General features: G+C 35.1%; 1 protein-coding gene across 1 annotated transcript in view; it reads right to left on the bottom strand.

The window, feature by feature from the left end:
• Positions 1-13,498, bottom strand: part of LOC124354653 (trichohyalin) — a 177,044-nt gene extending 163,546 nt beyond the window's left edge. The window contains exon 1 of the mRNA XM_046805281.1: positions 13,382-13,498. Within this exon, the coding sequence (XP_046661237.1) occupies positions 13,382-13,483 (102 nt within the window). The 5' untranslated portion in view covers positions 13,484-13,498. The remainder of the gene's footprint in view (positions 1-13,381) is intronic.
• Positions 13,499-16,869: the final 3,371 nt, after the last annotated feature.

Here is a 16,869-nt window from a genome sequence, read left to right as displayed (position 1 = left end):
ACTCATCTGGTTCTGCCACCGCCACTGGTTGGTGTAGGGCCTCATGGCACAGCTTGTCCAATTGGACAAGAGTACATAAAAATCGACATCGGGCCACAACTACCCACTTGTACTGAGTTTACTTGACTACATGACTCATCTGGTTCTGCCACCGTCACTGGTTGGTGTAGGGCCTCATGGCACAGCTTGTCCAATTGGACAAGAGTACATAAAAATCGACATCGGGTCACAACTACCCACTTGTACTGAGGTTACTTGACTACATGACTCATCTGGTTCTACCACCGTCACTGGTTGGTGTAGGGCCTCACGGACACCGTTAGTCCCATTGGACAAGAGTAGATCCCAATCGCCACCGGGCCACAACTACCCCCTTGTACTGAGGTTACTTGGCTACATGACTCATCTGGTTCTACCACCGTCACTGGTTGGTGTAGGGCCTCACGGACACCGTTAGTCCCATTGGACAAGAGTACATCCCAATCGCCACCGGGCCACAACTACCCACTTGTACTGAGGTTACTTGGCTACATGACTCATCTGGTTCTGCCACCGCCACTGGTTGGTGTAGGGCCTCACGGGCACCGTTAGTCCCATTGGACAAGAGTACATCCCAATCGCCACCGGGCCACAACTACCCACTTGTACTAAGGTTACTTGGCTACATGACTCATCTGGTTCTACCACCGCCACTGGTTGGTGTAGGGCCTCACGGGCACCGTTAGTCCCATTGGACAAGAGTACATTCCAATCGCCACCGGGCCACAACTACCCACTTGTACTGAGGTTACTTGGCTACATGACTCATCTGGTTCTACCACCGCCACTGGTTGGTGTAGGGCCTCACGGGCACCGTTAGTCCCATTGGACAAGAGTACATTCCAATCGCCACCGGGCCACAACTACCCACTTGTACTGAGGTTACTTGGCTACATGACCTATCTGGTTCTACCACTGCCACTGGTTTGTGTAGGGCCTCAAGAGTAGATCCCAATCGCCACCTGAGGTTACTAAATGACTCAACTGGTTCTGCCACCGCCACTGGTTGGTGTAGGGCCTCACGGTTTGTCGGTACTATGAAAAATTCTCCAACGCGACGCCGCACACCGCACTCAGACGCGGGCCCCTCGAGCGTTGTGGTTTGGGAAGACCGCAGGAGTCGAGCCCGTAGCAATTATCCATGTACAGTTTTTATTCAACTTATGGCTATAATCCAAAATGACAAAAATGAACGTTACATTGGCTGAGCGTTAGCGAAGCCTATCACTCGTATCGCTGGGAAAGTTTCATTTCCGTATGTCTGTCCGCACGGTATCTCGATAACGAACTGACCTATAAAGATCTTTCATTTCTATATAGGAAACACTGAAGTCCAAAGTTGTTGCATGTCACTCCATGATATTTTGTGAGCGTTGGCCAAAAGATTTTACCTTGGTCTTGCGGGTATCATTATGACAAAATCGTAGAATAAATGTGTAAAAAAACTGAGTTCAATCATATTGTATTTTAACATGTGACATTTTGTTTCATGAAGTAAAAGAATATAGTGGAAAGTCAATGTTAAAAGTCAGTGACAAGACAACTTCAGCGCCGGAACTTTTATTACTTGAACTCTGCTATGAAACCTAACTATTTTGACTATGAATATTAATTACGTTTTCAAAGCATCATGAAAAAAACATAGACTATGCAAACATTAGATATTAATATATTAATTAAAACTACAACACATCATAATCTAACCAGATCTTATTACAGATATATCAGTAATAACGACCAGTAATAAGTCATAAAATAAATATATAAACAAATAACAAGTTAGAAATTGTATAATTATTGCCACAATAACACAATCATAATGCCTAAAAAATACTCATTCCGCAGTTAGTGTTCTATATCTATGAATGTATTGTACTACTTGTTGCGGGAAGTGACTGTACCGCGATATTGTTGTGAATAGTTCTTATCATCCGAAGCCGGTCCTGTGAACAATCAATATCAACATAACCTCAACTGGTGTAGCGTTGTTGTTTGTGTTTATTTTCCTATTCATGTATTGTTTGTAAATAATTACTGTAATCTGAGGAAGTTTTTGTGAAATATGATAAAGTTAGTGTGTTCGGTAAGTGTTATTACATTTGTTAAGCAACTCTATAAGTTCTATACTATTACGTAGAACAAATCTTTGATATTTTTCTGAATAACTAAGAAAATATGCTTATTATTATATGCTTATTAATTATTATACCTTTAAAATCTTTAATAGTTCTTCTACTAAATATAAGGGCGTAAAAGTGCACGAGGGTTAATTACCTTAAATTGTTTTAGTTCTTAAATTGTTTTAGGAACCTTATAGTTTAATGGTTTAATGCTTGTTTAATGGATACTTCAACAATTACGTGTTTGTGTTCCATGTTCCTCTTATTGTTTACTATAATGCTGAAAGCAGATTAGGTAGCCTACACCTACACCTAGGTTTTGCCATAATTTACAGTAGCAATCTAGTCCATGTCTAATTTATTCTCCAAACACGTATCCTCCCCAAGTTTCACGTGGTGCAATTTTGAGTTTTGAAAAAAAGATTATATAAAAATTCATAGCACTTTTAAGACAAATGAATAAAATTTCCCCGAATAAAAAATAGAACATTACTGTACTTTATCAATTCACGTGAAATTGCTGAAGTTGTAAATAGGAAATAAAGGAAATTCCATATTCAGATCCAAATAAAAGAAGCTGAAGATAAAAATATGAAATTTTTACAGTATGGACCAGAGAACATTAGCTATTTTCCATTTTTGATTTAAGGAAATTATATTTTTGTAACTAAATATAATTAAAAAAATTGCATGTTGTTTAAAAATTGTTTATGAAATTCAGTTATTTATTAATATAATTTTTATTTATAAAAATCACTATCATAAAGCACTAATATTCACATTTTTAATCTCCAGCAGTTTTAATTTTGGGCCTGGTTACAAAATGCCAAAATGTTCTACTTTGAATGCCTGCCATTTCAAGTAGAGTTGAAACAAATTTCTATTTTTCTGTATTCAGGAACTGTATTTTATATAACAAATATTTTATAATCCCAAAATCTATTATGTATTTGGATTGCATTACCTTCAATCCCTTCTTCATAACTAATAAAAGACTTTATGCAGGGACTTGTATAAAATTATTTGCAGCCATTTATTTTCTTTTCTTTTTTTAAGATTCTAGTTTAAAGTCTGAATAAAAATATTTAATAAAATGGTAGTTATGAAAGATCAATACAATGCTAGCGTGTTAATACCTTTGAACTTGTTTGGACAAGTGTTATAAACTATGTTTAAAACTGTTTTGGGCAAAACAGTATTCTTATAATTGCTATACTGTTTTCGTGAATAAAATTCTTAAATTTTTGTCGTACTCAAAAAGAAAAACATAATCCATACAATAATGAAACGAATAGTAATCTAAACTGAATAGATTATTGTTCGACAAAAACGTATTCGGTTATGGTAATCGGTAGTAACATAAGTTTTTTATAGAGAATCTATTAGGCCATTAATGCCTTATATATGTACAAACATAACAATGATTTAGCTTTGCATTTTGAGTAATTAGATTTATGCTACATTCGACTCGCTAGCAAATAATATATAATACTTATATTATAAGTAATACAACTGTTTATCTTCCTTTTTAATATTGCTATCACAAATAATAAATATCCCAAATGTAATTAATCTAAAATTACAGGGAATAAATCTAACAGAATGTAGTCTTATTTTCGAACTATTAGGGCAGCTATACTGTGTACAAAATGTTCTCTAAATATAATGTACGATTTTGGATATTCAAAGATGGAAAAAAGTTAGAAGTTACAAAACTGTGTTTTTAGATAGAGTAATGAAACAGAAGTATTTATAAAATATATGAATAAATTTCTTAATAAAAATTCCAATTGCCATACTACAGACATTGTTTATTCCATAAATAAGTTTTTTCCACAATCTCATCAAGTGAAGCGCCTTCAAATAAAGCAAGATACTTGTCTAGGTGTTCACATAAGTGAAGCAAGTTTAATATTCCGAGAATGAAGGCGTTCACATTCAAACAAAACAAACATTCAATACTAAAAGTTTGAAAAGCTTTGAAGCTTTAGGGATGTGTAAAGAATATTTTAACATATTTTAGGACACCATGTTAATGTTAAAGTAAACTAATGTAGTAAACAATAAACAATTCACGAAACTAATTTGTGTATCAGAGAAACCAAATAAATTATATATTTCTAATTCTGATCGATTGAAAAGGAATGGTGAGACTACAAAACGGGCCCCAAGGGCCCGCGGCGTGTGGCGCCCTACGGCTATGAGGGCCCCACCATACAATTTTGTTAAGGGCGAAAGCCTAAATCCTTACCACCGCCATTGAATTTAGAGTAAAATTACAGACATAGGATTATAGGTTTGTTTCTCTGTAATTAAATTAATCTAATTTAGGCAGCTAATATCGTGTAAATTAAGTTTAAAGGGAATGTAATTGGCAGTAATCATTAACATCATATATTTTACATATGCAATATGTAAGTATTTGAATCAATATTTTATTTAATGTCATTTTTTATCAAAAACATTTATTAGTTAGTTAACGTTTAAGACTATACAATGCAATTCAACACGCCGTAAATGAATCGTTTTTGTGTGGTTGTTCGTAGTTAATTATAATGCAATCATCATTAAAACTGCAATATCACTATCACAATTAAAGTTTTATTTGCCACACATAAGCCTATTTTAGACAAAGTAAAAGTTAGTTGAGAATTAGTATATGGTACAGTCAGTGTATTCCAAAAATGAATTGAAAAAGAAGTGGTGTCTCATGAAAGAGATAAGAAATTAATTGATTTACTATACATTATTACCTAATATTTTATTTTATATGTATATAATAAAAACATTATAGTCAATTCTTAACAGATTTTTATTTATACATCATCATATAAAGTATAATTAAAACGCAAATTTGCCATAAATATAATTTTAACGCTATGTTTCCATAAGAGATTTTTTTATGGGTAGGCCATCTATAAGGGTTTTTGCTTCAATTAAAGAGTTACAATATATTGTACATACAACAATTTAAAACTTTTGAAGTCATATGTAAAACTATTTCAAGTAAAACTTCAATAAGTGTTTTTTCTTTATTTTATCACTAGGAATGGTTTTTAAGACTTTATCAAATATATTGGAATATTAATTAAATCTTGTAAGTAAATCTTTTAAGATTTGTAAATCCGGAATGTTCTCATTTTATCATACAAGGGTAGTTTTTACCCCCAAATTGCAAAAATCAGACATCGAGACAGTATAACTTTTGAAGTTAAGAATTAGATGAGGTGGTATTTTAAAATAAATCAATGCGTTTCGAAAAGAATGGGAGCTTTTACCTCATGTTCACGTTTAGTAACTGTACTAATAAGTGCCTCGAACTATCCGTGCCACAGACATACCAAAACTCCTCAAAGTCCCAGCCACTGTATTTCTACAAATTAAATACTTTACAACGTTCACTATAACACAGAGTACTGAGTGGCCTGCAATGGATGTGGTTTTTGGTGATCACAACAATCGCACCAGGCTAAATACGTAAAACTGTATTATTTACACGAGTCGCTCTAACTTTACCTTTGAAGAATATTGGAAAACGCAAATTTTTTATTCACTCTCAAAAACCACGATCATCTTGATCTCCTGCATTAAACCTTCACAGAATTCTACGTACGCACTTTTCTTGTAAGGATACGATTTCACTGACACCAAAAGAGCTAGGGGTTCACTTACAACTGTGGTAGTATAAGATGAAGCGATAACTACAGCCAAATCCTACAATCTGGCCATTTACAGCCGAGCAATGACCCAAGTTGGAACAGACCAATCGACGACGCCACGCCACGCTTCGCTCAGCTTCCGTGCCTGTCAGCAGTTACTGGGTCGCGACCACTCCCCGATCAATGATTCCTCTTCCTTGATTGCTCTTTCTGTCACTTAACACGGCTCTGCTCCATTCGCGAGTTTTACTCTCGAGAGGGACAGGTCATGTGTCTGGTCAGCCATCCGGGCCGTAACTGATACGGTTTGGTTATACAGCCAGAGCATACTTGTTAGTTATGTCAGTGGTAAACAAGGTGGGGGGTGAGGGTTACAGCCTCCCTCCCCTCCCCCCCACCAAGTCTCATATAGGGTCTTTAAAATATAATCAAGTGAATAATGTATTTGAAAAAAGAGTCTTTTTCGTTTAAGGGCCAGCACAAAAGACCCTAGCTTGCCTATTCAAAACTCAGATCACGCGATGCTTGCCCGCTGCTTGCTCTTTTAGAAAAAAAAATTAACTCGAGCTTGCAAAGCCCCAAGCCCAAATCACGCCATGACTGCTTACACACACAAAACTCAGACAGAACTAACGCAGGTTTCATTACAGGCTAAAGATAAGCGGCGCGCGTTTATCACTGATAAGATAAGACGAGTTACTAGAAGTAGTACCTGGACTACTGCCCTACGAACAAATAACACACAAAAAACGATTAAATGCACTGTCAGTCAGGTATAGTATGTTTGTAAGGTGCTGGCTGGCTTTAAACGAAAAAGACCCGAAAAAAAGTTAATCCACGCTAAAGCAATTAGACATTAGTTATAAAAATCCTTCAATATGCGCCATTTTATTTTTACATTTTACTTCTATTTATCATAATTTACCTTTTAAGTTTGGTATCTGTAGCCTTGCTAGATACATTCAAAATTACCGCCAGTGGTTAAACGACACATTTCTCGTCCTAGGTGTATAGAGCACATCATTTTGTTCGAAATGATGAGTAATGTCAGACACAGACGTTTTCTGAACACCCTGTAACAGTTTTTATATATTTTTCAACCTACCATAATAATCCATTTGTAAAACCACTAAGGAAAAATAGTTTCTTAATCTTTAATCAAACTGTAGGGAATTAAATGAAACAATGAACTCTTGTGATGTCAGGCACAGACGTTTTCTGAACACCCTGTAACAGTTTTTATATATTTTTCAACCTACCATAATAATCCATTTTTTGTAAAACCACTAAGGAAAAATAGTTTCTTAATCTTTAATCAAACTGTAGGGAATTAAATGAAACAGTGAACGCTTGTTGCTAAATCCAATCTTCATTGAATAAATGTAGACATGTAACATTTAATAATCTACAAAGTTAGTAATGCGTGGATTGGTTCCCATCCATAAAATACCAATATTCCTACTGACGTCTGGAATCCGGTTTCAACATTTGCAAAGTAAGCCAATTAAAATATGCAGTATGTATATAACAAAACAAGAGGATGGTTAAAAACCTGCCAAACGTAGTATTATATTTTTGTTAAATTGATTATAGCAACAATGTAATTGTTATTATAAGCTGCTCAATCAATATCGAAGCTGGATGCGGATTTCTTGACGCCTTCTAAAAGACATTCCTGCAATATATAACATGGTTTGTATTGCGGAAATATCGAACTTTATTGGAAGGCGTTTCGGCATCCAACTCAATAATGTTATTTTACACAAATATATTTAAAAAAAAATATAACTAACTGTGCATATAACTCGCAGCTCAGAAACAATTGCAAAGTAAATTTCAAAATAACACGTTTCTAGCTGTTACCCGAGAATCTGCTTGCATTTAACATAACATTAAAACAAGATTTTTATGAAATTGGTGAACAATTAACCAAAATGTCATTAAAACTGCAGTTATTGCGTCGGAAAATTCCAAACCTAATCTCCATTTTAGTGTTTAATTTAATCCCTAAAGAATTCATCAAATATCATCCAGAATTGAAGATGTGGACAATTTTTAAACGAACATTGACTAAAAACAGCTGAGAACGAGTTCCCTCTCATGCTAGGAGTCGGCCGTCATTCCTAATTTTCCCCATTGGAAGTCCCATAAATGTGTTTTAAGACATGGACTTAGTTTTAAGAATTGTATACGTGGCGATGTCTCAAATTATTTTGTTCGTATTTTTTAAATACAGAAGCAATAAAATATCCTTCAATTATATTATCGGGTTTTATGATTGATATATTCATCTAATTTATTCAGTAAAAAAGGATACAAATACAAATTTAATTCATTGGCCTACAATTTTGTCATTTGAATTTCTCATCTTTGCTTAAATTTGAAAAACTTACTCCTCCTACCATAGTTTTTGGGGTGGTCTCATTCATGTTGTTTCAAATAAAAATGTGAATCACTACAATATCTCTTCAATGATAAAAAACAAAATTATTTTTTTTAAGTTTTTTTTTATTCCAGATCTTAATGTTTAAGCCCAAATCAAGTTTGTATTCAAAATAATAAACCTATTCTGGATAGAAACTCCTACCGAGGGTTACAGGGTCAAGTGCTTGTCTGCTCGGGTTTTATTTCGGTCCGATGAAGCTGGCGGTTTGACAGACGAGTTAAGGTTTGATGAATGGCTAGACTAAGCTCTCCTGTGTGATCTATTTACGATCTATTCTCCGATGTACCTACATTAACTGCCTGTATGTGGATGCGTCGAACGATTTCTTTGTATAAGTGACGAATTATTTTCCCTATTGTCGTAAACGTTGTCGTTGCGATCTCACTCCGTTTTCTGGTGCAGATCAACCGAGGTCATACTTATACAGAGTGTCCCATAAGTCAAGGGGTAATATTTGAAGGAGTGATATGTTCCATGATGAGTTGTTCAAATAACAACACGTCCTTAGTATAACACGCTTAGTTCAATGATATCGAAAATGATAAAAACGTTACTCTAGATTAAACTTTCTTGCACTGCTATTACAAAACTGGAAGTGTTTTTATGACTTTATCTTTTAATTAAAGTCGCAATAATACGAATTCTGGTGAATATGAAAAAATAGGTGAAAGCCATCACTTTTTTATCACTAAACCGAACAGTATTTCATATTTAGTTGTTTGATACAATTATTTTTCTGATTCTAAAATTCGTGGTTAAAAGACAAATCTAGTAGTAAAATGCCATTTTGATTATAAAAACATTTAAATTTTGTGGATATTTTAACAATAATACTATTTGCCACTTTAGAAATAGAGTGTACACAGTTTGACGTAGATTGTAGTTACGCGTGAAGAAGAGACGATATTGCAGATCTCGAAACGTTGTGTTGCTGATATTTTTTATCACTGAACGATAAGATGTCCGTAAACGTCCTGTTACTTTCCTATCGCCTTCATATAATCCACCTAGAATAGAAAGCTTGTTTGGGTGTTCACTACATCAAGACGATAACTCGATTAGGCAGCCCACGTTGTGTTGTGTTGTGTTGGAAGAGAACGGATCCAACACAAACCAGCCAGGATATCGATGGGCCATTGAGGGAAATAAGAGGCCGTTTGGGAGTCCCGCCTCTTGCACGGTAAACATGGCGAAACGCTCTGTTTAACTAACGTACAGAAACATTGCGTATGCCGGGAGAGCGCAAGTGTTTATGGACTAAAAGCGTCACAAACAGCGGGTCCCGGTCACAGGCAAGCCGCCAACAGACAGCTCCTCCCTGACGTCAGCTGGCCAATACATTGCACATTCTGTTATATTTCATGAGTGACAAAGTTTCTGACTTGTCAGAAAAGGTACTACTCTATTAAAAAAAGATTCCAAATATCGATTGAGGCGAGCTGGAAATACAATAACTATTCGATTTCACTGCAATATTTACTTTCCAAATACAATCATACCCAGAGATTTTCCGAACATACCATCGTTCAGTGAAACAAAAACGTCAGTAACACTACGTTTCTAGATCTGCAATCCGATCTCTTCTTCAGATCGTAGGTGGTTGCTCGACGAATGCAGACGTATTGTGACGTGTAGGCTATTCGGTAGTTCACTTTTAATAATTAGTGCTGTGTTTAGTTTTGTATTAAGTGCATGTTTTAGAGTTAGTGAAGTTGGCACACAACATGGTGTTGTGATTCCTAACTTAGACGTGTCTCAACGCTCTGGTATGATTTGTTTATTTTAGCCTAGTTTGTAATTATGTGTTAGGTTAGTTGTTACCTGAGGAAGAGATCAGATTGCAAATCTCGAAACGTAGTGGCAAATGTCCGGAAAATCCCGTTTCTTTCACAATCCTTCCATCGTCAAAAATAAACTTCAAACAAAGAATAGTCAGAGATGTTCAACACACATTGTGTAAAGGTTTTAAAATTTAAAATACACAAGTAAATTAATTAAGTTACATTAAACACTAAGTGAATAAACACTTTTGTATGGGCTACAACCATTGGCCACCAAGTCTTCCACAGAGAAATGTCTAACAAGGAAAGAATTAGTATGTGACAAGGCATTTAGAACTCAGATTTAGACAGTTACTTAGTATTATTTCAATAATTAAATATTACTGACATGTACTACTGAAAGATCGTTCTCAACAAAGAAACGGGTCAATAACTTTTTAAGGAAAACAAACACAAACTAACAAATACAAAGATTTTTTCAAGCATCCTCACCTAACCATTCCCAATACGTTTAATTGACTGAAACCGGTGACTTTCAGTCCCTTTATCTCATTGTCTGATTGTGACATAAATATTATTGATGCATCTGACGATCAGTTTTATGTACCAATAACCAATAAAGGCACTACCTTCAACGTAAAGTGATTGTTTTTCGTTACCTATAACAGAGATCCGAAAAATCAGCTGGCGAACAATCTCATAACCCTAAGAATATCCATGTAAAATTTCAATGCGATACATCCAGTAGTTGTTACGTAATTGAGTAACACACATACGAACACAACGACAACCCCTACTATATTTTATACAATAGTATATATTACGTCAGCTTCGTACAACACACTTGTATACGCGCTGAAGAGCTGCGAGATTAGGAGCTCGGTTCATCCAGTGTGCGATTGTGTGTGGGCTTCGTGTCGAGAGATTGATTTGACCTCGATGTGTCTGTCTGTCCGTCCATATGACAGACAGTCTTGCCGTTTCCCTACTGTGCCATTCCTATTCATACTGTATTTCTTGCTCTTATTCAGTCGAAATTATACATTTCAACAGATTCAAATTTAATTAGAACTGCATAACTGGTACACGTTTTTATAAATGATTAATATTACAACAATTTCGTAGTCTTACCTGAAAATCAATCAAACTACAAACACGTTAATTAATCTTTTTAAGCACCGCCTAACCTTACCCAGTCCGATTAATTGACTGAAACCCTTTATATAATTTTCTGATTGTGACGTAAATTTGTATGTATCTGACGATCAGTTTTATGTACCAATAACCAATAAAGGCACCATCTTCAACGTAAAGTGATTGTTTTTCATTACTACCCATAACAGAGATCCGAAAAACCAGCTGGCGAACAATTAAGTTTTTTCAGTGCGCTAACCTCAAATATTATTATTGTTTCATCAGAAAGGATTGTGCAAAACACAGCTATTTTCATTGCAGGCTTGACGTTATGACTATATTGAGTTTTTATGAAATATAAATTAACTAAAACGTTTACGTATTGATTTTTGTTTGTCATAACAAACGTCGTTCATGACATGGAGCGATAACATATTATTGAGGACTATTTTTAATATGTGTTTATTAAACATTGTTGAACACTACTTAGTATTTTATACCATACCAGTTTTAGATGATATTTGTATTACTGCTTTGTATATAATTTAACGTAGGGTTTCAAAAGGACTGATAAATTAACTACTTTATTATCGTGGAAGTTCATTTTAAAACAATTTAATATATCGGAAAATAAAGATTTTGGTAAATGTTAATGCAAACATTAATATGTTGTTTTATTGACATATTATTAGATCATTGAGTTAACATTTTACAACGGTCTATTTTTTGTGATGAAAATGTACTATATTAAACTATCGATCAGGTATCAAGCATGGTATAGGTATCTCAGTTCGTTGTTTATCCATCAAAAAAACTCTCTCAAGTCAACCAATCCAACGCGATTAGTGTTATCTATTAATATTTTATGCACGTCTATAAAGAACTGTTATCTCTTGTAACAAACATTATACCTATCTATATACACCCTTGTTATTACCAATAATCAATGCATGATATTCTAAACATGATATATTAAATTAAAAATGGTTTGACGTACGTAAAGTTTTTGTTTTTTCGTCAACCGTTATTTATACTTATCTAATCAAACAGAGAGCGATAAGAAAGGCTACTATGTTTATGTTCGCGAATGCTACAACGTAGGTAACTTGAAAAAGCGAGACGTAACACTGTAGTTCGTAGTTAGATAGTTCAAAGAATACTGAGTAAATTTGCTTTCACTTATTCGGTTGTAATAGTTGAGACAGACTAGAAGAACGAAATAAAACTAGAATCACGCAAGCTACAACAATCCTTTTATTCAAGTCACAATAAAACAATAGCCATTTTGACCACCCATTCTGGTTGACACTCTAAACTTCTTTATTTAAAGTTTGTTGTTGAAGATGGAAGGTTTGAAAGGATAACAGGATTTCGGACATTTGCCATCGTTATTTGTTACAAAAGATATAACACAACGTTTCGAGGATTGGAATCTATTCTCTTTTTCAGGTGGGTAAGATATTAATACATACAAAAATAAAGAATAAAAAGAAGAAAAGAGGGTGGAAAGGATTCAAACATACTCAAAGGCTGCTTAGAGCCAAAAGGCGCTGTCAAGCAGCTGGGCTCCTCTTTTCTTCTTTATATTCTTTATTTTTGTATTTATTAATATTCCCCCACCTGACGAAGAGGATAGATTCCAATCCTCGAAATGTTGTGTTATACATTTTGCAACACATGACGATGGCAATTATCTGAAAGCCCGAAATCCTGTTATCCACCGTAAACTTATAGTTAAACAAATTGAAGTGAATCTTCATCACAGAAATGAACAATGAAAAAACGACAACTATACCAGTTTACTGAAACGTTTTCATTACATTCTCATTTAAGTCAGTTAAGCTGAGAAACCAAACCAATACTAACGTTCTTTCATTAGTTTACTTCTGATAGTCCTCATGTTCTGACAGCTTTAGATCATCACAAAATTGAACCACTTTTTCTCCATCAGAAATCCTGTAAAGTAAAGGAATCGTAGAAGTTAGAATGCCGCGCACCGCCATGAGTCTAACAATAAACTAGTTACGTAAATGTTTAGAAGAAAACTTAGCAAATTTCATATGTAGAAAAATGGAATATTCCTGTTGTATCCTATATAAGATAATGGGGAAATTATTTGGTCTTGAAGCAACATTGCATATTTCCTACTCACATAACATTTCAACAAATAAATACAACTTTTTAAATATAAGGAAGACTCACCGGAGGGAATAGATGACAGTGTTGCCAACTTGAGGTTACATTGTGAAGTGCCAACTTTGAAGATGACTTCAGACGCCCTCGCCTCCGCCCAACGATTAGCATGATTGCAGCGATCTCACATATTTGGGTATCCAGACTGTCACTGCCCACTGTCCATCAACTCTATAGAAGTTTCCTTTGCACCAGTGGCGGATCTAAAAGTCAAATTAAGGGGGGCATCCTTGCAGTAAAGCCCAAGGGATGGATGGATGGATGTTCCTGGATGCCCGAAGGGATTTCTAATGTGGAAACCACTAGTTGATATAGGTATGATGATTCTGATTCTTCCAATTGATATATGAATTGATTCTGAATTCATTCCCCCTAAATAAAATGCAACTTTGAAGATGACTTCATCTTGCAGTAAGGACTATTGTAGCAAGCACGAAACTTAACTTTTAGTAAACGACAATTGTAGCTGTTAATCAAAACATAACAATACATTTACTCGAAATGTTCACGATTCCAAACATGTACATTACGGCTAAAAAGTCATTACAATGTTAGATAGCGCTATTGCAAAAAAATAAGACAGTCTTTTCTGCAATTATGTTTATTTCGTTGTAATTCATGTGCTAACGCCAACTAATTCATATATTTTATGTCTGATTTAGAAGCCGAAAAGCACTCTATGTGTTATAAACCATAGGTCAACCAACCAACCTCTTTTAAGTGTGCAACATAATTTTCGATCAAAAACATAATGAGGACTTCCCAGCAACGAAGAAGACTATCTAAAAGAAGACGAAATCAACAAGTAGTGCGCTAGCAAGCAATGCGATTGTGAACCAGGTAAGGGAACATTGTTTGGTACGTAGTCTACTGTAAGATAATACCACAGAAAACATTCCAAACATTAAACTTTGTTGTGACAGAATTAATTCCGAAAGACAGAAAATTTAAAATAGTTGTAAATACTTTTCAATGGAACCCCTATTCTACTTAGATAGTAAATTGAACAGTCGCTATTTCACAATTTGGAAATGCTTTACATTACAATATTGAGCAAATGACTGATTCTCCGAGTATTCCTTACTAACAAACAATACTGTGATCATTTCTTGTAAACGTTAAACATATGACCTCTTTCACTGTTAAAGCAATATACCGGTAGCCTAAATTCTATATTTTAGTTAGGTAATGTGACTCCACATCTCTTGGATGTCAGGATTGAAGGACACAATGACCTGCCAGACCATCGATATAGATTGGTCGTGTCTGTCCCAATTTCCCCAACTTCACAGAACTGTCATTGGGAATGATGCTGAAAAGTTTTAAATACGTAGTAACATGATTTGTTTTATACATTACCGTATAAATACTGTTTTAGATCGTTCTTGTTTAAAATTTGCGTGATTGGTTCTTCAGTTTCAGAGATGTGAGTGTAGAATGCTTGAGATTTCAAAAAGTCTACTGGCCAAGCGTAACTGTGAGAACTTCCCGAACCCGAACAGAGTTATTTGGAAAACCTCAACAAATGTGAAATTCCACCATCTAAAACTGGCGTTTTAGTTTCAGTTCAACTAGTCTATTTTAATAATATACCAACATAAAAGCATAATAATTAAGGAGGTATATTCTTCACCAATGGAATTTGAGTCATGAATCTTGTTGACATATCCAACTTCTGACCGTCGCTTGTTCTTTATCAGCTAGAACTAGATATACGACATCTGGTCTAGGCCGGTGAACATGTGAATTCCTGACCTCTTGTTAATGAAGGTTCGTGCTGGGCGATGACGTCAAGTTTATTTCGAGCGAGAGTTTGCGCGGTTTGTCGTCAGTTCGCAGTCGGCGCGCACATTCGCAGATTTTATGGCAAATCAGGCTGTAAACTGCGGGTAGTCAAACAAAAACCTCAGGGATGGAATTGTACGTATAAACGTAGTTATAATCCTATCAGCATGATGTCTAGCATCTTTTATATTACAATTGATGACTCACAGCTTTTGAATTACTCTGTACTCATAATATGTCAATCTTGTCCAACAACATACCACCGGATTGGCTGACTTTTCTATGAAATTACGTTTACTTATTCTGCTCTTGATTTTGCCAATGATCGCTTTCATTCGAGAGTGAAAACTATGGCCTGTAAATCATATTCAATACTCATAACGTTTTAGTACTCTCAGCCACCATTTCTGTTCACCACATATCTTTCAATTATTAGTAGATCGGGACCTGTAGGACGAAAACGAAATAAATCCTATTAATATAAGGAGTAAGTAAGTATTTTTTTGGAGAAAAAGTAAAAAAGAGTTTTCTAGTTCAGATGTGATGACGTAATTGAGCAAATTCTCAAACATTTAGACAAGTCCTTGCTTGTTAACTGTGGACTCACACTACACGTATTTTTCCACAGTATACCAGAAGCCCGTGAGATGAAAGGAACATCTATGGAAAATTCTTTGACGTTTGGTTGTATGTTTCTTTAGATTTCACTGGTTGTTTTGGAAGTGCAAGTTGGGTAAAGCTCAGAAGACTGAGACCTTTTACATTTCTTTATGCGCACCACTGAGTTAACTTATATATGTGGCAGTTTCTGTTGTATACTGTATTTCAGTAATTTATAACACTACGTCATTTCTAACTTAAAACATTAGGGGGCCGAATCACTGGTATCAGAGAGCAACTTCTTCTAATTGACCGTGTAAACATGATTATTCTTAAATTTTATGGAATTTTAGATTATTCATGGTACTAACTTCTTTATTTTAAAGTTAAACATAGAATTATACCCTTATCAGATGACAATTATATCCCAAATATATCCCAGATAGGTTGATACAATTCTAGCCGCTTTAAATTTAATAAACCACTGGAGCTGGCGATATGTCTAGACGTGGTTGTCCCAAAACGGTTATCTCTTTTTACCCCCAATTGTCAATGCTCTTTTGGAATTAATAACAAAATCACGTGAAGCTACATCCAAAATTTTCTATACACCTACGTTCGATGGAGCATTGTATCTGGGAATTGGTTCTTGTGTCTTTCATTACCACTTTTGCCCAATCATCCAGCCTCATCTACATTCACCTGATGAGATTCAATGGCGATAGTGAATTGCCATGCATTCTGGCGTCTTGTGCAATTCAGGTCATATTCAAATGAGCGTTGCAATATTAGCATCTTTGCAGTTAGTGGAAAGTGAATCAACCTCTTTCATATCCTACCCAACCAAAGACGCCGAATGCAGAAATGTAATCAACGCTTGCAGAGATATTAACAGTAATGTAGTCTCAGTAGCAGGGACCATAAATGCAATAGCTGTATTTTTATGATCCCTGCTACTACGTATAACAGGAACTTATAAGTATATCGTTGATTGGTTGTCACATAATAGTCCACATTATAATATCAGTCCTGAAATCACTTCTACGCGAAAACATAGCCAAAACACACAAACAGAAAGAACTGCACGAAACTTTATTTTTAGATCGACTGAT

The sequence above is a fragment of the Homalodisca vitripennis genome, chromosome 1 (genome assembly GCF_021130785.1).
Source record: "Homalodisca vitripennis isolate AUS2020 chromosome 1, UT_GWSS_2.1, whole genome shotgun sequence".
NCBI classification, from domain to species: Eukaryota; Metazoa; Arthropoda; class Insecta; order Hemiptera; family Cicadellidae; genus Homalodisca; species Homalodisca vitripennis.
The sequence above is the reverse complement of the archived record's forward strand: the minus strand, read 5'-3'. Positions and strand labels throughout refer to the sequence as shown.